The sequence below is a fragment of the Dermacentor silvarum genome, chromosome 4 (genome assembly GCF_013339745.2).
Source record: "Dermacentor silvarum isolate Dsil-2018 chromosome 4, BIME_Dsil_1.4, whole genome shotgun sequence".
Lineage (NCBI taxonomy): Eukaryota > Metazoa > Arthropoda > Arachnida > Ixodida > Ixodidae > Dermacentor > Dermacentor silvarum.
This window is the reverse complement of record NC_051157.2, coordinates 123,431,645-123,457,170: the sequence shown is the minus strand read 5'-3', so window position 1 is coordinate 123,457,170 and position 25,526 is coordinate 123,431,645. Positions and strand designations below refer to the sequence as shown.

General features: G+C 48.5%; 1 protein-coding gene and 1 non-coding gene across 2 annotated transcripts in view; one reads left to right on the top strand and one right to left on the bottom strand.

The window, feature by feature from the left end:
* LOC125944774 (uncharacterized) overlaps nucleotides 1-13,519 on the bottom strand; it is a 43,756-nt gene extending 30,237 nt beyond the window's left edge. The window contains exon 1 of the mRNA XM_049666032.1: nucleotides 13,393-13,519. Coding sequence (XP_049521989.1) covers nucleotides 13,393-13,506 — 114 coding nt within the window. The 5' untranslated portion in view covers nucleotides 13,507-13,519. The remainder of the gene's footprint in view (nucleotides 1-13,392) is intronic.
* An 11,936-nt stretch (nucleotides 13,520-25,455) lies between these two features.
* On the top strand, nucleotides 25,456-25,526 carry Trnar-gcg (transfer RNA arginine (anticodon GCG)). The gene has a single exon. It is a non-coding gene; the product is annotated as a tRNA-Arg (tRNA).

Genomic DNA, 25,526 nt, shown 5'->3' with positions numbered 1-25,526 from the left:
TAATCCCGAGGGCTCATTAAAGTATTTCTCAATTATGAGGTTACACACCCGTTCGGCTGCGACGGAGAGAACGACGTCACTCACGGTATGCCCGCCGTCCGCCGTTGTCGCTAGCGTTCGATGTCTCGAGTTTGCTCGGGGCGTGGTTAGCAGCATTCGCTTGCCATTGCCGCTTGCGATTCTTCGAAATTAAATTGCTTCAAAATTAAATCTGTCCGTTACGTAAGACAATGAATGGCTCATAACCCCTTAAGCAATGGCTCATATCCCCGTAAACGTGACCGAAGAGAAGTTAAATTCTACTCTGGAATGATGAGCGGCAACGCAGCCAGCTGTGGAAGACGACGACTGCGAACAAGGGAGCAGTGGCACGAGCGCGTGGTGAGCACGAGCGCGATCCGAGGGGCGCCAGCGAGCCAGCTGCGGAAGAAGACGACGACGCTCGAGCCAATGCTGATGATGATAGTTTACAGGCTATTTCGCCAAGCCATATACGATTTCGCCTAGACATATAAAGCTTCACTTTAAAACGCGCGAGCGTCTCAACGCGCCCTCCTGCCCGCGAGATCATAACTCGAAGGACCGCTCAGTGGCGTTCAATTGGACATTAGTGCTTTTAACAGCGGGGCTGTTTTTAGTCGAGGGTGTACCGACGATGACGGCGCCGTCACGCAGGAGCAGAGCCGGAGAGGTCACTTGACCCGCTCGCCAGGAGGAGAGGAGACGACCAATCGGAGCACGCGCCGGGGAGGAGGAGGAGAGGCAGCGGGTGTTTGCGCCGCGCGCTCTTCGCAGGATGGACGCTGCACCACCAAGCAAAATCGGCATGCAGAACACGTGCCACGAAGTGAAAACTGTTGAAACAGCGGAGATGTGGTCTTTCCTTCGCTCTAAAACGAAGACTACCACAGCAAAAAAAAAAAAAAAAAAAAAACATACGCGAAAATCGCAGAAACAGAACCACAGCTCCTCTGTTTCGATAGATTTCACTTCGTGGAACTGGCTGCATTTTTATTATTGCGATAGCAATTATATGGACACTTAAACCGGATTTCTGCCGTCGGCGTCGTCGTCGCCGTGAGGTTCCCTATAGATAAAATCTTCGCCGCGTGCCGTATGCCCGAGCGGAAGCGTGCGGGGACGCGCGCTATCACGGAGAGCGAACGCACTCAATCTCCCACGCGCAAGCAAGGAAGCGGGAAGCCAGCGCCGGAGGGAGCGGGGGGGGGGGGGGGGGGCACTTCCGCTCTGCCAACAACCGCGCTCGTCGCTCGCTCGCACCGTCTCTTCTCTCCACACGGCTCTGACCTTTATGCGCCGCGTGCATTCGCCGCTCAGTTTCCGTTGAAGCGATAGACCGCACGTACCTTCGCCGCTGCGGCGTATCCGCTTGCTGCCAGAGTTTTGACAGTCGTTGTCTGCAGTCATTCAGTGTGATCTATTCATGTTTGTTTGTGCGCGCTCACACCACTCTTGTTCATTCGGTTAGTAATAGTCGGGCCACATTTTCCAACGCACGCTACACATGCAATGCTGCCCGGATCGGCAGTGCAGCGCTAGAGGTGTGTCCCTTCGCACGCGCTGCCCACGGGAAGCGCTTCTCATCAACACCACCGTTTCACACGCGCCTTCTCGTCGTCATCGAATCTCTCTTCATGTCGGTCTACTTACGCCGCAGCACACCTGCTTACTTAATCAGCTCATGTTTACTACAATTCATATTGCTACCAAAGCCGCTCACCTTACTTCGTATGACATTGCTGTGTTGCTATCGCATTCATTGCTTCGCCCTTAGGGCGAAACTGTGACATTTTTTATAAACACACTTTATACACACATGACATGACGCCACCTACACCCTATTGACTGCGCCGTCACTTGCCCAATGACGCACGCACTAGGCCACACCTTTAGCGCGACGTGACGTGTACAATGACGCACGCACCAGACTACCAGAATGGTGGAGCCCCCGTGGCGTCGGGAAAGCAAGCTATTATCGAACTCCGGAAGGCCGGGTTTAATTCCCACAAAGACCAAAGCTTTCTTTTCAAGGCCATTGATTTACTTTGTTTACGGGAACCTCCCTATAGGGGAATTTGCCGCCAATCTGAACATTTTGACGTGTTTTATTACGATTTATATGGACACTTCAAGCAGATTACTGCCAGCGGCGTCGCCGTCGCCGTGAGGTTCCGTATAGAGTCCAACGGCGATGAAATCGTCGCCGCACGTCGTATGCTGTATGTGCGAGTGAAAGCGCGCGCGTCCCTCGCGCGCTTTCGATTGCAGATCGATTATTTGCAGATGCAGATGCAGATCGATTATCGATTGCAGATTGCATATTGCATATTGCTTTTGATTGCGGATTGATTATTGTATATTGTGTAAAAAAAGCTTCAGACGAAGGCTTTTGCGGCATTCGCTTAGAGGAGCCCATCCTAGATTTCCTTTTATAACGGTTGCGAACCGATTGTACCACCCCAGGACATACCTTGCAGGACTGGACCGTATGCGTTCCAACGCTTTAATTCGTACAGAATGGGACAGATCCCACTCAGGGCAGGCCTAGTCAAGTAATGGCCTTATGTAGGCTTTGTATGCAGCCTCTTTGACGTGACTTTCCACGTGATCTTAGTTCTCCGAAGGAAACCAAGCGAAGCTTCGGCCTTGCGCACAATGCTGTCAATAGGTTCGGACCATGATCCATCCTCTGATAAAGTAACTACGAGGCACTTGTACGAAGATTCTTGGCGAACAACTTGATTATCTAGATAGTAGCGATACCGCAATTTATGAACTTTTCTGATCAATATGACATGCACGCATTTATTATTGTTCAAATTCATTCTGTTTGAACTGCGCCACACTTCAATATGATGGAGATCTTCCTGCAGCTGTACGCAATCCGCCTCACTGGCCACATTACAATCACAATCATCAGCGAACAGACGTGCAGTTGACTCGATTTCATTAGAGATATCATTAATAAAGATAAGGAACAGCAGGGGTCCGATTACGTATCCTTGTGGAACCCCGGATGTTACATCAACGCATGGACATTTGCCATTCAGAACAACTTGCTGTTTCTTTGATATTAAATAGTCTATTATCTATTTTTAACAGAGACTCTGTTTAAACCAGCCGTAATTTGTGGTTGGTTCGTATCAAGAAACTATCAAGAAATAAAAGAAAATAAACTTTCTTGCCGAGGGGGGATCCGAACCCGCGAACGCACGGTCTGAAGGCGAGCGTCGTAACCACTAGGCTATACAGCCACGCTTGCAGAACATGCATTTATGCGAACCATATGATTGCGTTCGAGCGTTGTCGTCTTCGTCAACAGTTTGCGTGTTCGCACGCTCGTGCTCTGCGAGAAGGAGAAGAGGTTTCGCGCGCTAAGAGAGCGAGAGAGAGAGACAGACGCATTCACGGAGCGGGTCTGCTGGAACGCGTTGTCGCCATTGCAACGTGGTGGAACGTGGTCAGCTTTGCAACGCGGTGTCGGTGTTGGAAGCTGCGCTATGCAACGCGCAGTGACGGCCGTAAGTCCGTAACGCGCGAAGAGAAATTATCATCATCATGAGTAATAAGATGAAAAGTTGGCGCGCACTTCCAGAAAATGCTGGGCTAGGATCGCCCAGCTTTGCTGTTTCAAGCGATGCGCGGCCGAGTGCAAAGTTAAACGTTATTTTTTTTAACAGGGTTATCACTATTAATGTACACAAGTTTCTGTATTAGTAACTGATGGGAACCAGTGTTGAAAGCCTTCTGAAATTCTAAAAATAAACTGTACTGAAGGCACTGGGCCACGGTGCTGGTGAAGGAAGAAGAGAAACGCTTGCTCGCCCGCTCCGCCATAGCTCCCATTGACTTGTTTCGCACTACCGTTGAAACGCTAGATCGAGTGCTGCTACACAAACATCCCCATTGTAAAACAATCAATCCGCCCTATACAAACGAGACTGGAGGCTATATCGTGGTAAAATTCAAGTAGCACAGTTGTACAAGAAAATGCTTTTCGAAATCCATGCTGTAGATTATTAAGCAATCCTGTTGGCGTAATGTGTTTAATTAAGCCAGTATAATGTGCTCGAAAGTCTTACAACACTGTGGGGTAAGAGATATAGGTCTCTAATTACATACGTCTGCTTTGGTAGCTTTTATTAAAAAATTACACCATCTTCCCGTATGTTTTGATCATGCACAATGCTTACTGAAACGGGACGCTTTATTCTATCTACGCTTGGCTTTACTTACCATCAGCAGCAGGGCCCCAAACAATCGATCCCGACTGACATCCGTAGCTGGATCCACACAGACCCTATTCCTAGAAATATTCACCCTGAATATAACAGGGCCCGGCGCCAAGCTCGGGCCGGAGCAAGCATAAAAGCCTTTGCTCGTGTACCTGGCGTTACATTTGTTGATGCAGCCCAATATTCCCATGGCACACGATTTGTGGCCGTCGCCACACGCGAAGGAGTCCTACACCACGCCTCCAGCGTCATTACCCCCACTGCCGAAATGGCTGAAGAAGTGGCCATCGCCCTGGCCACTCTAGATCCCACCTGTCACACCATCGTGTGTGACTCTCGCTCAGCCGTCACTAACTTCAGCAAAGGCCGTATTTCTCCTCAAGCTCTTCGTATCCTCCGCCAGGCACCACACTCTAAAGAAAGCATGATCTCCCTGACATGGATCCCGGCCCACGCGGGCACTGTCCACCCACACCTCCCCAACCTCAACGATGTCACCCACTCCATTGCGCCAGGACTAGTCAACTGCGCCGGAGACACTGGAGACGAGTTGGACACCAGGGATAGTCTGACTACTTACAACGATCTCTTTAAGGCATTTTACCTTAGTCGCCGAACCTTCCCCCCACCTCACCCCAAGTTCAGCCGGGCGCAGGCTACCACCCTGCGTCTGATACAAACAAATACGTACCCTTCACCCGCCCGCCTCCACCTTATATTCCCTGAAGTTTACAATACCCCCAACTGCCGGTGCTGTGGCACTCACCCGGCTACGCTTCCGCATATGCTGTGGGAGTGCCCAGCACAGTACACACACATTAACACCACGACCCTCTCGTCGAGGTTGCGTGAGGCTCTGCGGAGCTCCGCCCTCGACGACCAAACCTGGGCGACCCAGCACGCCGTGAGGCGGCGGCGAGGCAAGCCCTCGACGTCCCCTCATGGGAGGCTTAGGCCCGGCCATCTTAAAGTGCTGGTTCCGCAATAAATGTTTATTCCTCCTCTTCCTTCCCGTAGGGGAACCCTGAGTAGTATGCGCAGCAGCCATGGGGTCGACTCAAGTTCCCATTAGTTTTCAGTTCGTCGTTTCCGTTAGGTTGAGGTACGTAGCTACCGGCTTCGCGAGCTACGTACCTCAACACGTACCCCTTCGCGCGCTGTCCACGGCGCTGACACTGGCGTTGACGCTGGTGCTGTCCGTGGCACTCATCGCGGCGTTGCGAGAGGAGAATGAGAGGAGCGGAGCGCGCGCGCGCGTCATTATACCGTGAGCTACAGAGGCGCCCCCCAGCGGAGTATGCAGCGCCTACCGTCGCGCCTCTAACCTAAGCTGCTTCGCATTATCGCGCGCGGAGCCGCAGGTGTTGCTATTCGGAGAGGAGAGGAGTGTCGGAGAGGAGAGGAATGCCGAGAGGAGAGGAGATGACACAAGGAGAGGAGGGGGAGGAGGATGCGCATGCGCAGTGCGGGTGGGGACGCCGCACGGCGGATGGATGGAGGGAGGGAGGGAGAGAGTGGCATAGCCCCGACCATAAGCTGCTTCGCATCTAAAAATGCTGCGGTGGAGCCCATACCACAAATATTGCCTACGCAGGCAGTAAAATTAAAGTGTCGTCGGCCTAGAAGCAGACAGTGGAAACTGGCGCATGTGCATGTGTTGTCGCTCGTGTTATGTGACGTGCTGCACTCACCATGCATCTGAAAGAGTTTGCTCGCGTTGACACCAGATACGTCTGTGTGCGATCGTGGTCTACTGGTCAATAAAGATAGAAAAAATAAAATATTCATGGCCTAATGAGCAGAGCATAGGGTTGTGGTGGGGGGCCGAGGTTCGATCCAACCATCAGACACTTCATCTCTTTTTAAGGCGAAAGCCTTAGATCTTTATGTTTAAAGGTCACGTTGTCAGGTACAGAAAGCCACGTGACCCAAGCATGTCGAGGTTGTAAAGAGGCTTTATTATACCTTCCATGGAAATCATCACAGGCTCCATTGATTCGCGCTTCTCTGACAATGGTTGAAGCGAAATCGGAACCCTCGTGGATAATACCGATTTGAAGAAATCATTAAATACGGCAGCGTTTTCTACGTCACCGGTAATTATCCTACCGTTATGTTTTAAATCTGGAGGGCCAGAACAACTCCGCACTGCCACTCTTAAAGAACTTCCAAAACTTATTATTATTATTATTTTTGAAATCAGTGGCTAAGCTTTGAAAATAATGATCTTTACATTCCGCTAATTTAGTTTTATACAGAGTTGTCAGATTCCGTAATTTGTTTGAAGATTAAAACGTTTTTTTTGCAATGTTCTGAGCACGTTCTCTTGCGTCGACGGATCAGTTGAATTAGATCGCCATTGATCCATGGTTTTCCCTTTCATTTTGATTAGGGACGTAATTTTGGGTGAGTTAGAGTGTGTGATTCTTAAAGATCAACGATAGCTCATCAATATTGAGAGAATCAGCTAAATACTCGAACGATAACTAGTGGTCATCCAACTGTTTTGAAATTTTTGTGTATTTTGCTTTGGTGGTAAACGTAAATTGTACGGGACAGACTAATTTTGGGGGGTGGAGAAGCAATAGCCAATCTAGCAACAACAACGTCATGGTGACTTGTACCAGGAATAACAGTCACGTTTAATACCAAATCAGGTACATTGCAAAACAACAAGTCAAGAAGACTGGGGCCCCTTGTTGGCTGAGAAACATGCTGATAAATCAATGAGCATGCCGATCCTATCACCATGCCATGGATGGAAGAACCGGGACGTAGGTCTAAGGAACACACTCAATGTCAGCCACCATACAAGTAATTGAACTTAGCTAAAACTCATATTTTACAAAAGTCAGCTTTATGGAATTTTTTGTATTTCCTAGAACCTTGCTTTTCTAATAAATGGTTTATTAGACATGAAGCAATTGCTCGTGCGTTCTCAGATGTTTCAATCGACACCGCAAGTAGATACGCAGGCTACTTCGAGATCGTGCGGAATGAAGCTCGAGCATGCTTTTATGGCTCAAAATCAGATAGACTCACCTAGGATTCAGACGTACTTTGAATTCGAGCAAGTCGCAGTGCATTGGGACTAAAACTCATGCTTACACAGACCGACCTCGGCTTAATACACACTCGCATCTGTTTGCCTCCACATTGAAACATTACTACTGTTGTAAAGTGACGTCAGACACAATCAAACTGCCTCGCAAGCGCTGGCGGCGCGTGCGGTTTCTTATACGATCGTTTCCCTTGCCCTCCCTTCCCCCTTTCATTTTCGTATATATACGCTCCCTGACGGAAGCAATAAACATTCATGTTCCAACCTTCCAACTGAGTGCTGTCGTATTCGGCATACACGGCACGTGTGCCGCAACTATGCAACAGTGGCGACGAGGCCAGGTAGAACCCTCGAAGTGAAGGATGAAGTAAGCCAGGCAGTCAAGTTGGAAACAAGGGAAACAGCGGCCGCGAGTATACCGACCAAGGCTCATCACCAGCTGCCAGAGTACGACGACCAGTGTGACTGGAAGGCCTGCATCACGAAGGCAGAAGCTTATTTCGAGGCAACTGGCGTCAGTGACTCGGGAAAGAAGAGGGCGTTGCTGGTAGCTGCATTAAGTACGCGCACCGTGCAAGTGCTCTCAGGACAGGTTGCACCGAGGAAGCCTAACTCGCTGACGTACGAGGAAGCAGTCAAAGTTTTGGATGACTACTTCGACCCTAAGCGTCATGAGATAACGGAGAGCTTCCGGTTCTTCAATCACTGCCAGTTGGAAGGTGAGCCCATTCAACAGTTCATCGTTGAAATTCGTCGAATCGCGGATGGCTGTAATTTCGATGACATGCTAGATCGGATGCTTCGCGACAGGAATGTTTGTGGAGTCAGGTCAAACGCTTTGCAGAAGCAGCTACTAGCGAAAACGCAGTTAACGTTGAGGGAGGCCGAAGCAATTGCCATATCGGCAGAAGCAGCTGAAAAGGATACAAAGCAGATGTCTGCCGACCTTGTTCCCGTGCTCAAGGTTCATGCAGGCCAAGCGCATGCTGATGAGTCGCTGTTAGAATGTGGGCGCTGCGGAAGCAAGAAACACAACAGGAACGCTAGGTGTTACCGCTGCGGTGGATACGGCCATCTGGCCAAGATGTGCCAAAGCGACGTGCGGAAAGGACGCTTAAAGGCACGTTCACAATGCAGACTAGGAGAAGCTTTCGCAGTTACAGCGCATTTCAAAAGGGAAACTGTAGACGATGACGATGCGCACACTTGGACATTAACCGCGCCATCGAAAGGTCAGCTGTCACCTCCTATTCGTCGTACTTTCACATGGTGTGGCATTGACGTACCCATGATTGTGGACACCGGTTCACCCGTCTGTGTCGTGTCCAGAGAGCTGTTTGAGAAAAACCGTGAACAGTGGCCGCCATTAACACCCGCATGCATCAAACTGTCCTGTTATCTTGGAGAGCTGCCAGTATTGGGGAAATTGACTATGCTGGTGTTCTACAACGACAAGGAGGTCAAGAGTTCTTTGATAGTCCTGAACTGTTCAGGTCCGAGCCTCTGTGGACGAGATTTGATTGCCAAGTTCAGCGATGCAGGATCCTCGGTACTCAACGTATCAGTGCAACAAGGTCCTGTTCCAGGAAGCACCCGTATCCCAGCCATGGATCCTGTCCTGTCAGAGTTCCAAGACATCTTCAGCACTGAGCTGGGTCTAATTGACGGGCACCCTGTCGATTTGAAGCTCAAGGAAGGAGCCACGCCGAAGTTTTGTAAGGCCCGTTCCCTTCCATTTGCTATACGCGACAAAGTTTCAAAAGAAATTGATAGGCTCGTAACGCTTGGAATACTGTCACCTGTAACGCACGCCGAGTGGGCTACCCCCATTGTGCCTGTCATGAAGAAAGACGGCATGGTTAGAATCTGTGTCGATTTCAAGGTAACATTGAATCCCGTCTGTGAGCTGGAGCAGTACCCGTTGCCAGTCATCAATGACATTTTCGGATGCCTGAACGGGGGGGACTGCTTCAGTACTCTAGATTTACGAGACGCCTATAACCAGGTTCCCCTCGACGAGGACACATGGAAGTTGTGCGTAATTAATACACACCGTGGTTTGTTCTGTAACAACCGACTGCCGTTCGGCATAGCTTCTGCGCCTGCTATTTTCCAGCGGAAGATAGAAACAGTTTTGCAGGGTTTGACAGGTGTTCAAGCTTACCTCGACGACGTTTTGGTATCGGAAAAGCATGGCAGCGCCGGCAAGTTACTAGAAGTACTGCAGCGTTTTCGTGAGCACGGAGTGAAGCTCAGACTTGAGAAATGTAGCTTTCGTCAAGAGGCAGTGGCGTATCTGGGTCATAAAATCGATCACGAAGGTCTGCATCCAATCGAGAAGCATGTTGAAGCAATCGCGCAAGCCCCCAACCCCCAAAATGTTCAGCAGCTGCGGTCGTTTTTGGGCATGATTACGTTTTATTCGAAGTTCGTGCCTAACATGTCTTCCTTGCACCGCTGTACAATTTATTGGAGAACAACACACGTTTGTTCTGGGGACATGCGCAAGAAACAGCATTTAGTGATGCAAAACAATGCCTTCGGGAAGCGGCAGTGCTGGCTCACTATGATCCCGAGAAACCCCTCAAGCTAGAGTGTGACGCTTCACAGGACGGAATAGGTGCCGTGCTTTTCCATACATTCGGAAAGATCAACAAACCCGTTGGTTTCCGTTCTAGAACGTTAAGAAGGGCTGAGAAGAACTACTCTCAGCTTGGGAGAGAAGCCCTTGCTCTTGTATTTGGAGTGTCCAAATTCCGTGATTACCTCATAGGCCGAGAATTCGTTTTGGTCACCGACCACCAGCCGCTCCTGGGCCTGCTGAAGGCGGACGACCAACTCCAACGTTGGCAGCCGCTAGAATACAGCGCTGGGCGCTGTACCTGGGCGGATTCCGCTATCAGCTTCAATACTGTCCTGGTAAGCAACTTCTCAACGCTGACGATCTTAGTAGATTGCCGCAACGTACATCTGAGCCGAAACTACCAGAAGCAGATCCACCAGACTATCTGCTAGCCTTGGCTGGGTTCGACGAGGGAACTGTGTCGGTTGAGGAGCTAAGGTAGTTGACTGTAGATGACCCTTCTCTGAGTCAAGTCATGCGATTCACTAAGAACGCTTGGCCCTCCTGCGCAAAAAAGCCTGAACACGAATATCGCACCATTTTTGGACAAGAAATTGGAGCTGTCTTTGGCTCACGGGTTGTTGTACTGGGGCCGTCGAGTAGTTGTTCCGACGGAGGCGCGACGTCGCGTCTTATACCTTTTGCATGAGACGCACCAAGGATCGTCCGCTATGCTTAAGGCGGTCGCCAGATCGTCATTCTGGTGGCCAGGTTTAGACCACGACATAGAAAGAGTGGCAGCATCATGTCAGAACTGTGTTCAAAACCTGCCCATGCCGGCTACAGCAACGCCAAAGAGCTGGCCCGTTACTGCTGAAAAATGGGCAAGGGTTCAAATCGATTTTGCGGGTCCTATTGCAGGGAACATGATACTCGTTAACGTGGATGCATACAGCAAGTGGATTGAAGCTGTGCCACTCCGACAAGCCAACGCTTCGTGCACTATCAACTGCCTGCGCGGTATCTTCTGCAGATTTGGCGTGCCGCGAACCATCGTCTCGGATAATGGAGTGCAGTTTACCGGTGACGAGTTCGCTACTTTTGTCAAGAAGAACAACATAACGCATCTGCGCACAGCCGTATATCACCCCCAGTCAAACTGTCTAGCAGAAAGGGCAGTCAGAACAATTAAGGACGGCCTCAAGAAGATTGGTGAGGGGCGGTTGGATGATAAGCTGAACAGGCTGCTTTTCAACTACAGGAGGACACCTAACCACTCGGGGAAAATCACCGTCAGAGCTGCTCTTCGGATATCAAATTCGATCCCGGTTAGATACATGTTTTCCTCCTGTACACGCAGGGCCAGCCAACGAAGCAGACGGTTGGCAACAACTGTCATCACCTGAAGCTGCCGTGTACGCCCGCAAGCTTCGGAACGGGTGAGAACTGGACGCCAGGAATTGTACAGTCCAAAATAGGTTCTCGGATGGTTGCCATACGAACGCCGGCCGGATCAGTACGACGACATGTTGACTAGGTGCGGAAGCGGGAAAATTCGACGCCACCGCTTGGTACAGATCAAGAAGCGGCAAATCAAGCATCAAGAACAGCTACTCCTAGTGACTACCCACAATCGCCGAGACTGTCAGCTGAACAAGGGGGCATACCCGAACCAGAGCATGAAATCCAACCGGAACTCGCAGCGAGCAACGCTGCCACGGATGAACCCGACAGCCCACCCCAAGCTTTGCGGCGCTCTACACGTCAAAGAAAACCAGTACAGCGACTCCAGTATTGAGAGGAGAGATGTTGTAAAGTGACGTCAGTCACAATCAAACTGCCTCGCAAGCGCTGGCGGCGCGTGCGGTTTCTTCTACGATCGTTTCCCTTGCCCTCCCTTCCCCCTTTCATTTTCGTATATATACGCTCCCTGACGGAAGCAATAAACATTCATGTTCCAACCTTCCAACTGAGTGCTGTCGTATTCGGCATACACGGCACGTGTGCCGCAACTATGCAACAACTACTCACGCCCAATCGGACTCACCTCCACTGACTCACTCAGGCCTCCCTAGGATTCATTCAAGCTCGCTTTGACTCAAACTTGAGCGTTGTTCTTAATCTGCCCAATGTTGACAACATCCTCATCGAAAACACCACGCCTGGGGACCAACCGAGTGATCTGCGCGTGCTCTTTCAGTGTCTGAAGTGCTCCCAAAAACGTATTTTCGGCGCGTCAGAGTTGGAGTTGGGTGCCAAGACACGCCTACCAGGTGGATTGGAGATATATTTTCATGCACACATGTTCATGAATATTTGACCAAGTATTGTGTTAACAAAAAATGTTGATTGAATATTTGGTTATATTTCCCAAAGAAGCCCACAGTCTGTGGGAGACGCCAAGTGTAGAATATCATTAACCACATCTAAGGAGACATCAGTAAGATATGCGTGCGCACAGCGGGAACCAGGGAGAAATGGTCCCCACAGACCTGCCAATGGGAGCGAGGGGTGCGAAAATCGAGTACACAGTCATTAGTTACATGTCCCCAAGAACGTACTCGGTGATTTTACTAACATTTTGTTTAACAGGGAGAGAGGAGAGCGTTGTCTACGAGTCATACTTCTACCATTCAGCACTGTTGTAAAGAATGCAGGCTTTTGCTCTAAATAGGTGAGAACAGGCTGTTTAAGTGCTAGAACCTTCACTCACATGATCTATACTAGCATCCCGAGTTGTTAAAGTGGATTGCGTTGAAAAGCCCGATGCAACTTTGTTTGTGGAGGCTGTTTTTGAGGAAGATGTAAGATATAATTCCTAGAAGATGTAACCTTTTAAGCATGTTTGTGCTAAGATGAGCTCTGAAAGGAAACCTACACATTCATGACCACGCGGCAATGAATACCTTTTCGACTTTGTGCCTGGTACATGGTTGCAGCTCGTTTAATATAAAATGTGGACAAACCACACATTGCACAGAAGCTTAACTCATTACAGTGTAGAAGCGTGTAAAAGAATAATTTAATGAAAAAATATATATATTCCACAGCGTTTTTTTTTTTCACTTCTCGGTAAATGTCTCTGAAACATCGCAGTGGTGATCGCCCTTGAAAATTATAGTGTGCGGGAGGAGGAGTGAGAACTGAAAGATAATTTGGCTATAGTAATGAGAAACTGCGCACGCCTATGCTTGGTAACACACGTTTCTCGTATTTCACCGCCTTGGTATTACGGTGGCGGCGGCGGAAAGCCGAATACGCTACCTCGTGCTCACTAGTACAGTACTTTAGCCACTGATACTCTGCGACCTGTGGAGCAGAGAGCAACACCCACACTTTTCCGGGAAGTAATTTTCAGACCTTTTAGGTTTTTTTACCGATTGTAGCGACGAACTTGATAAAATCTATTGTGCCGCTCGCAACACGAACACCTCCGTCTGCGACTTGGACTGCTTGCGTGCATAGCAACTGCTTGTTTTCACGCAGTAAGGAAACCTAAAACAAGATCTCACCTTGCCGTCGTCTTGGTAGGCGCCAAGTTCAGGGTTGTAATCAAGGAAGGCGTAACTACAACGGAGTAACACTGTAACAATAATAATTTTCATGCCAACAGTGAGTGTCCACATATTTCTCTACTTGCTACTAGCACCGAGTGCAGACGGGCAGAAGATTGCAGAGGAGCATAGAATGAGCAGCACTGAGTTCAAAGAACGTCTGACGTGCTTTATGCGGATTGAGGTCACACCTTTCTTTTATGCTTTAGTTTTGAACGTTTGACGCACTTGCTCTGGTTTACGTTCCAGCTCATATGAAGCAGCTGCTCTGTTTTTTACCTCGCCGTTCCCACTCCGGATGTTAACAGTCATACAAACCAGTCTCCATCGTGTCAACTTTTTTCCATGTCGAGGTTTATGGCATAGTAAGGCTGTGCTAGTCGACTATTCATTGTGCAGCTGTTGTTACATTTGTTGGTTACAGTAGGACATTAAAATTTGACAAATTTTATCCCACGTTCTCTTCCAGCTGCTTCGATCTCTTGAAAAAGGTCCTTAGATGATTTATGTGACGCGTATTTTATGACCATACTATGCTGCTCATTTCATGAGCAGTGCCTAGACAAAAAAACACTGAGCTGTGCAAAACGCCCAGCAGCGTTAGCTGGTCAAGCGCCCTCTTCAGTATCCGCAATACTGCCTGCCAGGTGTCAAGGGTGAGCTGCGGTTTGTCCCTCGACATTCGGTCCAGCCCAGTGTTCTCTAGCTGGATTTTTAGCATTATTCACGCCCAGCACGGACGTCTGTGGGCTGCAGGAGTTTTGTGTGTAGCGAAACAACGGACTTGAACACATAGGATGCACGCTCCCGTGTTTAGCGTGCATGCCTCAGCCGTTTCTGAGGAAAATGAAATCATGATGGCAGAGTCGAGGCTGAATGCTGATACCTTTAAGGCCCCTTGTTGGAGCGAATACATTAGTTCGGCCCAGTTTCATCTAGACTGCATCCGTGCATTGACTCGCCCGGGAAAATTGGTCGTCGCATTTTCCTTCCTATCTCCCTTGTCTTTTACTTACTTATTTAATCAGTCCTTTGTTGTTTCCTATAGGTTGGTCCTCCTGCTTTCTGGTAGGTAGGGTTAAGTATGTGGAACTAATGTAATGAAGAAGAGTAACCTGTGCCTCAGCAGCATCGCCACCGGCATGAGCTCGTGGTTGCTGTCCTTGGCCGAACGCTTGTGACTGCTACCCGTTCGCCTGCATCCGTTGCTAATAAACCTCTTAGCAAGTGGTGGAGTCTGCTGGGTTTCGACCACCCTGGAACTTCGGAGTCGCACTCTACCCCCCATCATGCCCGAGGACGCAAGCGGCACTCCTCCAACCCCTCCACCGGCGCCGCCCACCCTGGTTTGTGCCGGCGCCTTGCGTCTGCGAGATCCCCCTATCATCTCCGGCACAGATGAAAAAGACGTTGAAGATTGGATCTCCTCATACGAGCGAGTGAGTGCCAATAACCATTGGGACGATGCTACCAAGTTGAGAACCGTAGCATTCTATCTCTCGGACGTTGAGAAACTATGGTTTCTCAACCATGAAGGCGACCTCACTACGTGGTTGGTCTTCAAGACCATGTTTACCCAAGTTTTCGGTCGGCCAGCAGTACGAAAGCTCCGTGCAGAACACCGTTTGCGCACACGATCCCAGGAGAGCGGAGAGAATTTCACGAGCTACACTGAGGACATTCTTGACCTTTGCAAACGGGTGAACGCGTCGATGTCGGAGGAGGAGAAGATCAAACATATAGTGAAGGGTATTGAGGACGACACATTCCAAATGTTATTATCGAAGAGTCCTCGCACTGCCGTTGAAGTGATCGAATTGTGTACGACGAGTTGCGCAGGCAACGGCTTCACACCAGACGTCCCCCTGCGCCCGCCGACTCTGTGTCCAGCCTTGGTGTGAGCGACGACCATGCTGCCCTGTTTCTGAAGATTCAGGAATTCGTTCGCGCAGAGGTCGCTCGCCAGCTATCTTTGATGTCTTGCGTCCCGGAACCACCAGCCGCTTTGGCACCTACGATCCGCGACTTCATCCAGGAGCAGGTTTCGCAAGCCATTCCTCCAGCACGTGATCCGACGCCAGTCACTGCACCTCTCACGTACGCAGAAGCAGTTGCCCGACCTCGCCCACAAATGCTCTCTCCGAACGCTATGCATCGACCACCGACCTTTACGCCGCATCCTATGCCGTTACCAGATCGACAGCATTTTCCGACTTCTCACGCCCAACAATGGCTTACCCCCAACAATGGCGCACCTTCGATGACCGTGCAATATGTTTTGCTTGTGGTGGTGCTGGTCATGTGGCGCGCCATTGCCGTCGTCGCATGCTTCCTTTCCCGAACATCTGGCGAGCGCCACCGTTCCCCGCTCAATTTTCATCGTCGCCTTCCAGCCTTCCTACCTCTTCATTTTGTCCTGATCGCTCACCCGCGCCTACCCGCCGCTCACCATCTCCACGTCGTCGCCGCTTTCTCCGATGCGTCGCCGTGCCGGACCCACCGAGCAGGAAAACTGAAGGCCGCAGTTCCCGAGGCACGAACTGCGTCTACGTCGAACTGCTCAAGTCCTCGTCCCTCTCCAGCCAACGTAATTGAAGTGTATGTCGAAGGAGTCGCCGTCCTGGCACTTGTCGATACAGGAGCCGCAGTATCTGTAATTTCCGCCAAACTCTGTCGCATACTAAAAAAAGTTCTGACGCCTTTATCCGACCTCTCCCTTCGAACCGCGACCGCTGAAAACATTACGCCTCTCGCTGCATGTACTGCTCGAGTCTTCATTCAAGGAGTTCTGTATACCGTCGAATTCGTCGTCCTGCCCTCGTGTTCCCATGACATTATATTAGGCTGGGACTTCCTTGCAAATAATAACGCCGTTATTGACTGTTGCCACCCACTAGTAGTGTCTTCGCCTTAAGCCGCCAGGATGGCGCCTTTTTCGGCGGAGGGCGATTGTAATGAAGAAGAGTAACCTGTGCCTCAGCAGCATCGCCACCGGCATGAGCTCGTGGTTGCTGTCCTTGGCCGAACGCTTGTGACTGCTACCCGTTCGCCTGCATCCGTTGCTAATAAACCTCTTAGCACTAGCTTCACTTTGCTACAATTGCTGGTTATATCAGATTAATGTCGTGTAATTTATACATTCCCTTGTACAGCTCCATGGCTCGTGGCCAGCACATCTGTCGAAGAAACAATATTTTGTGACTCAAAACTCCCTTCCTATGCTAACTTCTCTTGCTCAAAACCAAATAAATGTTTTACGAAGTTTTTTGAAGCGATCTCAGTCGGTGAAACGTGGATAGAAGACATCTCGCCTTTGCCGATAGCTAAAGCCTATAATGATCGTATTGGGAAAAAATATGTGGATCCCACGCTGTCACAAAAGAGCGCGTAATCCAAGCGCGCGCCGAGTGTCACGCAAGCCAGCGAAAAAACACGCCGGCCCCGCGGCAACTTCAACAGAGGGGGAGAGCGCGTACCCCTGAAGCAACAACGCTAACAACGGCGCCGAAACGTCTGGAAGAGACTCAACGAAGCGACGTTAACCGGAGAGAAAGAGAGAGCACACGCGCGCGCCGAGACACCTTCTCACCCGGCGAGTCGACAGACATTACTACCGCATGAGCATACACGAACAGGATGAGTCATCACCCCCCCCTCGAGAATGCTCCGACAGCGGCGGTCGAAGGTACGAGAAAAGAGTAGAAGCTTCCCAAGCTTTGGCCATGCTACGAGATCACGACACCGATAAGAATGTTCGAGAACGCCTGTGGAAGCTATATAACCGCCGTGCGAGAATCGTTTAGTGGAATTCAGGAATTCAGGAATTCGAGAGTTCAGTCCGCACCGGTGAAGTGATGTAACGTGAAGACCGAGCGTCTGCTGAAGAAGAGGATTCCCCGGCAAGCTAGTCGACGGCTTCATCGAGCGTCTGCATTTCCGGAAGAAGTTCCTTCTTCGAGATTTGCGTGAGCTACGCCGAGATCGTCTGACTCCAAGACCAACCAGCACGGTGAATACGATTGGACACTTAGTGTTCTTTCCTTTTCATTTTGTACTTTACGTGTTGGGCTCCTAGTGCTTGTCGTTACATATTTTCTTGTGTTTGTTAATACCCATCTGATTTGTATTGTGTTATCTAGCCTAAATGTGCAAGTGTGTGTGTAACTGCCTTGTGTGAAGAATACATTTTGTTGTGTTTTGACAACTCTGGGCTCTGACTCAGTCTTTGGACAGCAACCGGCGTTCGCTGGCGCACCAGAGGGCCCATTCTTAATTGTCCTTGCTTTCGTGGGATTATTTTCGGAAGCTGATAATTCGGCTTTGGAATTTGGTCCGGCGTCTGCGCCTCGTTCACCGGGGTCTGTGACACACGCACTGTGGGAATCGACGTAGGCGAAGCTTTCTATACTGTTTGCTTTGATTGACGATAATTACCGGTGATGTTAGCGGCGAATGTGTGATTTATTCAGCGTTCAGTCCAATACAAGAGTGGTGAGCTGATGTGAAACATTACCTTGCGTGCACCACTGCTGTTTGTCTGCGTAGTCCACAGAACAGACAGGGAGACGTGTTTGCTTGAGGCGTTGTTGGTCGTCATTGTTTATAATCTCTGAGTGGGCTGAACATTATAAATGCCTCACTTCGCACATCGCATCGTGGCAGAAGTGTTAAAACAAAATTTAATTATGGGGGCTGTACGTGATTTAATTGATTATTATAATTGTATGTATACATTGTGTACATACATTCGCGGTCTGCACAACGTTTCGCTGCATAACGAAGACGCTCCTACTCCGCGCGACCGTTCTTTCGGGCCTGGATGTCCTCGACGCTGAGTGCGCGCTTTGCAGCCATTTTGCTGACCCGTGTGTACGTGCTCCTTGTGCATACGTGGCCAGCACGCTGTTGAGACGCCAGCTCCAAGCTCTCTCTTCAGGATATGGACGATTGTAACGTTTACAATATCACAGCCGAGCACGCGACCTCCACAGCCTAGCACCTGCATTTTTGTCGCATAGGAAAGCAAGCACAGCACGTGCAATTACCACAAACTGCGAAACGCTGCCATGGCGGCGCCAGCCGGGATCTGCGGGAGCCGTATACAGTAACTCTAGGGTGATGATGATGATGATGATTTAATTACCTCCCCTTTGAAACGGGGCGATGACAAATAGCCACCTAGCCTGCTTGATTTAATGAGGTATGCTATACATGTTTTTTATCTAACATTTTTGAATACATTTTATTAATCTTTTTTTCCTTCAATATCTACCTTGACCTCTACCTATGACTAAGAGTTAAAAATTTTGAAGTTTATAGCACATTCATGAACTTAAATAACAGCAGAGCCCTAGATGCAGGCAACCTTCAAATTAAGCCGGGAAATACGTTCTAGAATTTCTCGTACCTGTGTTAGTGCATATATTCAGTTTGGTTCTTTCGTCGGGTGTTTTCGCCCCCGAATATCGAACTCACAGTTGAAGGGCACTCCACACCCCAGGTAGACAGGATAAGGGTGCTAGGACTTCACCTTCAAGGCAACCGAGCAAATCAGCGTACCTTGCAAGCGCTACAAACAACAGTAGATAACACGCTACGCCTCATAGGAAGGATCTCCAATAAACACGGAGGGCTTCGAGAGAAGGTACTGATTGAGCTCATTCAAGCTTTTGTCTTAAACAAAATCACCTTCGCACTACTTATCTCTCACTCTCTAGGGAGGAAGCGCATACTGTAAACTGCTTGATCCGCAAGATGCACAAAGTCGCTCTTGGTGTTGCAATTAGAGCATCCACACAGAGGGTGATGGCCACAGCCACAATTAATGCCCTTGAAGAATTAATCGAAGTACATCTATCATCGCAATATCACAGACTCTCCACCACTGAAGCTGAGCGTGAGATCCTGAGACAACTTCACTACGCTCCACCACTCAACGAGAACAAGCGACATCAACTTCCTCCGGACATACACGGCCAATACCACGTCCAACCCCTACCCAGAAACATGCATCCCGAATTTCACGTCGAACGCCGGAAACTTCGAGCCAAGGCGCTACAACGCAGCTATGGACAGGCGGAAGGAGTTTACTACGTGGACGCCGCAGCCTATAAAACTAAACATCGTTATGCTTTAGCGGTCGTAGGCAAGCAGGGAAACACTGTTCGTTCAGCATCAGTCAGGACCACCTCAGCGGGCGACGCAGAAGAGGCCGCCATCGCACTCGCATCGGGGCTACCTGATTGCGATGTCATCATCAGTGACTCGAAGACTGCTATCCGCAACTTCAGTAGCGGCTACATTACAAACCTCGCGCACTCTCTACTAGTCGCTCACCCGCCGAAAAACTACATCGATCTCATCTGGACTCCAGCACATCAAGGACTACCAGGCAACGAAATGGCTCATGCCGCTGCTCGAGGATTCGCGGACCGAGTGGACGGAAATGTGGGCCTTACCCCAGAAGCCAATGACTCCCAACAACAGACCAATAAAGACGCACTCATCACATTCCATGAAATTTGCACACATTACAAACACCAACGCCTAACGTATCCACCTCTCTCTGTGTCGAGCACGCGCCAGAGAGAAATGTTGTGGCGCCAACTACAAACTCGCACTTTTCTTACCCCACGCACTTTGCACTTATTCTTTCCCGACACATACCCGACACCCAAGCGTCGATTCTGCCCTGTCCAGACAGCAGATCTCTCCCATATAATGTGGAAATGCCCCATCAAATATCCTCCCCCCCCCCCCCCCCCGCAACCTCAAACCATTAATTAGTAGCGAGGAGCTGTGGGAGACTGCCCTGCGCAGCTCCGATCCCACCCTGCAGGACCGAGTCCTGAGGTGGGCTGAGGAGGTAGCGGAGGCCTACCACGACTGGTAGGCGGACGTCTGGCAGCAAAAGGTGCTAAGATTGGAGCACACAGGCCTCCCTCCCCCCCTCCCCGGCCCCTCCCCTTTCTTAAAAAGGGAAATAAAAGTTCATTCATTCATCCATTCATTCCCTCAGGCGATGAAGAAAAGCAGAGTCTCAGTTCTTTACAAGGGTGATGAGAAAAATCAGGTTTCAAACTACAGACCGATAAGTATTATTCCTGTTTTAGGGGCGAAGCACCTTAGGGCCGAGCATTGTCCCTCGTCGTGCGTTGTCCGTTGCTCTGGTTTGCAAGGAGACCGCTAGGGGCGCTGCGGTGCACAAGGGCTATACAGGGTGTTTCATTTTAGCTGCACCAAATCTTTAAAAATAGCCTGTGGCAGATAGCACAATTATAATCCTTGATCTAAACTACGCGATGAGGCGGCCATTACTTCCACGAGAAATGAAAACGCCTAATTGAGTAATTAGCATAATTACGCTTGTTAACTTTTTAATTTATGATTTTACGGCACATCTTTCAATCTACGAATTATAGCCGCTGAGTTCACAAGGCGTATCCACTTGGAACGAATTCTCAGGACCTAACCAGTTTCGAGATAATAATGTTCAAAGTGTCCGACGAAATGCATGGGCGTTCCAGTTAACTTTGTGCTTCAATGCATAAAACAGCATTTTCCTCAAAAAGTTAACCGGAACTACATATATATATATATATATATATATATATATATATATATATATATATATATATATACGCGAAGCTCTGGCTTCCGGAGAACGTTTCCGGCGTTTTGCCGCCGCTTCCCGCGCTCTCGCCACCTCTGGGTTCGCTTGCCGGCGTCGCCGTGCTGCTGCACTGATCACAAGGCAGTCTTAAAGAAGGGAAAACGAAGTCCGCACCTCAATACCATATACGACCAATAAAACAACATTCTATATACTGTACACATGTGTTGTCACTCATTTGCATGTTCGAGTGGGCAATGTACGGGGGATTCACTTACCCGAATGATCCCCCGGTGCTTCGCCCACTCATCATCATTCACTTCGTGGATATGCGGTGTTTTTTCTAAGAGCCTTGAAAAAATAATTTGCGCTCACGTAGCTAAATTTTTCGATCTAGAATATATTCTCTGACGCTCTTTTTGGATTTAGGAAAGGTAGATCAACAGAAAATGCCCTATTGGTAATTAAAGAACATATATTAAAAACATTCGAAATAATTTTTACACATTAGGCCTTTTTGAAGATTTTAGTAAATCGTTTGATTGCATCACTAATGACGTTTTAATAAATAAATTATCTTTCTACTGAATTCGCGGTAACGCTCTCGAGCTATTTAAATCTTACCTAAGTAACAGAAGCCAGTCAGTATGCATTGGCGGAGCGCAATCTTCTTTCGTTCCAGTGTTAAGTGGGGTCCCGCAGGGCAGCGTATTGGGACCTTTGCTATTTAACGCCTTTATTAATGATATTGTCAATACTGATACAACAACACATTTCATTATATACGCGGATGACGTTACTGTGCTACTTTCTGGAACGAGCGCAGATGACAGTAAAATGTAATAACTTACTTAACCGGCTACTCTCTTGCTCTCTATCTAATGGGCTACAATTTAATCCGCAAAAAAAAATCTAAAGCTGTGTTGTTCTGCGCAAAAAAAAAAACTTCCTAATTCAAATAACGCTATCATGCATGGTGGGCAAGAAATAGAATAAGTTGACGAACACAAGAGACTTGGTGTCACATTTTGCTCTAACCTTAGCTGGGACGCTCACATCAATAAGATTTGCAGAAAGCTTTATCTGCAGCAGGACTGATATCACGCTATCGCACTTTTCTTCCTGTTCGCTTTAAACTTCATATATACCATGCACTGTTCGAATCACATCTTACTGCAGTTTCGTATGCGAAACGACTACTACTACCAACATCACCAAGATTCTAACACTTCAAAAGAGGGTAGTTTGTTACATAGCGAATCTCCCCTACCTCTCGCATACTGAATATGCTTTCTGCACATACAGTATTGTTCCTGTCACATGTATGTATGAATTACGTATTTGACGTTCCTTCCGCTTCTCATTTACTGCATTTCGGGAATTTCTAACAAGACTCGTATCATTACAATTTCACAATAAACGTGTAAACACTAGGAATGATCCTACATGGTTCCTCCCAGGCTTCCGCACAAGTTATTAATTGCAGAGGTTAGAACACAACTTAGCCTTTATATCAATTAAGTATACCGCCGTTAGGCGAACTAAGACAACATTTTATTTATGCGCATTTTTTCTGACATTTTTTCCCCTTTGTTGCAACTACTAGTGTTCTTGGTATAATCTGAATTTTATTTGTTATCCTTGTTTGCTTTACTTATATTATTGCGTAAGTTCACTATTGTGTAATGAAAGTACCTTGTAAAAACATACCATTTCTTATCGTTTTGATCTGCATTCTTTTGTATTTAATCGATAGCTTCGTCATCATGGTCTGTTTTAACCGACTTATGTTCACTTTTGTGTAATTGCTATAATACTTTGTAAAAAGTAATTTTTTTGTTATCCTTTATATTATGCTTTTACGTTCCTTTGTTAACGACGAAAACTGACATGTTAAAACAATTGCCACATCACGGTAGCTAGGGCCTAGTCAAGCTTTTGAAACCAGCTTCTTGTCCTAGCATCCATTTTCCGATGTGTATTCTGAAAAAATAAAATGATTTGAAATCTGGTCATATCAATCTCTTCCCTGCTTTTTTTCCACCAATACTCCAAACGACTCTTGCTTATCTCGAGTGCTGACCGGTTGATGCTTCCACCCACTTTAGAGCCAAGTGCATCCGGAAGGTGTACGTTACCTACTGTTCTCACTGGGTGAATTCCTTCACATTCCATTAGGATGTCTTGAGTGGTCTCCGGATCTTTGCTGCAGCATACACATGCCTCATCTAATTCCGAATATTTGCTCCGGTATGTTTTGGTATTTAGGCAACCGGCTGGAGCCTCAAATAGCAAGGCGCTGCCCTGTGTGTTATCGTACAGATTTTCCTTTTAACGCGATAGCGTTAAGGGCCCAATGACACAGAAAATACGGCGTCGGTGTCGGCGTTAAGCATCGGCGTCTGGCGCAAGGCGTTAGTGAACAAAAATTGAATTTCTCAAAGTAAAATTCGTCAGAAAATTGGCCGCATATCTGCTTGCTTCGCTGCAAATGACGTCGAAAGACGATAGTCTTCTGCCGCACCTGCTACGTAACACCCTCTCTTCTTCCCCCTCCCACCCCTCACGCTCTTCCACACAGCGCACATATTCGCAAAGCGCGCAGTGTACGTTAATGCTGTGATGATACTAGTGGTCGCGTCACCATTCCACAGATTGACCTCGAAAATCCTTTCGATTGCGTGGCTCATGAAATTTTGTTCGTTGTCTTAGACCACTCTAATGTCGGTTCTGTTATCGGCGAGGGAGTGGCCTTGGCGTACCGAAACTGCACGACGAGATTGATCATAAATAAGAGTCTGGGGACCCCCATTAGAGTGCACCGTTCGGTGCGTCAGGGCTGCCCCCTCAGTCCTCTGTTATTCGGTATATACATTGAAACCCTGTGCATGAAAATAATGGAAAACAACGTTAATGGATTTAAGTTACAAGCAGCCGAAGTGAAGCTGCTCGCATATGCTGCCGATGTTACAATTTTCATGGATGATCAGGGCAGTTTAATCAAGCTTGTCAAATGTGCCCGTAAATTCAGCCATGCCACCGGTAGTGGAGTCAACCGGCTCAAGTAAATTGGGCTCTGGCATGAATCGTGGCTAGCCAAGCCAGCCACGATCCTGTTTAACGTGCCCTGGGTGGCGACCCCGGGCATCCCACTCGGCATCCCGCTCTTGGGCGTCCCGCTCGATGCTTATCGCTATAGTGAGCAGTATTGGAAAGAGCAGACCAAAGTGATTCGGGAGAGAGCGGAGAAGCGGAAAGGGGCCAACCTATTGATTTTGCCAGAGACACGCTTGCAACCTTTTCTTTATCAGCAAGCTTTGGCATATAATGCAGGTATTGCATTGTTCAGGGTCAAACGTTCAGAAGCTACACAGGGTTTTGGCAGTCTTTGTCTATGCGTTTTAATGGGAACGCTGCAGCCGGACCAATTTGTTCCGGCAGGTAAAAGACGGGGGCTGGGACTGGGTCACCTCTTTTTGCGGCAGTTGGTCAACCGGTTCATGTTTTTTCGGGACGCAACATACCCGTTACTGCGCACTGTATGCCAAATGAAGCTAAGCCGATGGCTGCCGGAGTATGTTGTTTCAACCGAAGAGCTTTCGGGAGGGATTCGTGGTTCCTACAAGGAAATCGTATCGAGTGTAACATTTTTTTCGGCGCGGTTTTCGAACAATTACCTGTCTAGTGTAAAGCGGAAAAAAACTATATTGCGCTTTGTGAGACATTGTTTTCCCAGTGCCCTTGTACAGGTCCGTGTACAGAGGAGGCCCGGGCAGCGATGTTTTAAAGAGAGTTAAGAAAATGCAGGTGCGCCAGGAACAAAACTTTCTGTTTTAAATTATACACCAGAACATTAACAGTTAAATGTTTTTGGACGGAAAGGAATTGTTTTTACCGTGGGGATCGCACTGTTTAATTTGCAAGCTGCCAGAGACAATCGATCAGGTTTTTTTACACTGTTAGGAAGGCGTTTATTTTTGGGATGTATTACAGAGACCAGTACGGAAAGAATTCCCACTTGACCCGTATGGCATTCGGTACTTAAGCGTAAATAACCAGGATGGGGTGCCTTCTGATTTAATTATACTTATGGGCCTCCACTGTACTTGGCGGTCCAGAATGGCAGGATATTACGTTGACAAGGATGCACGGCCTGCACGAATTTATTTTCGTGAGAGCATGCACTGGTTTGTAGAAATCCATAAAGCGTCAGCGGAACTCCCCGAGTGGCTCTCAAGAGTAGAGCCGCTGGTGGAATTGCGCGAATTCTAATTAGACGCAGCCACCACGATGCTGGTTGAATACGCCTTCCCCTAATGTACATTGTAATCAGTGTGTTCTTATTGCGACTGTTCGTTTCGTGAAATGTTGTGTGTCAAAGCCAGGCAATAAAGAAAAGAAAGAAAAAAGCGTTGGTGGTTCAGTGGTTGAATACTCGCCTGCGACGCGGGTGGCCCGGGTTCGATTCCCGACCGACGCA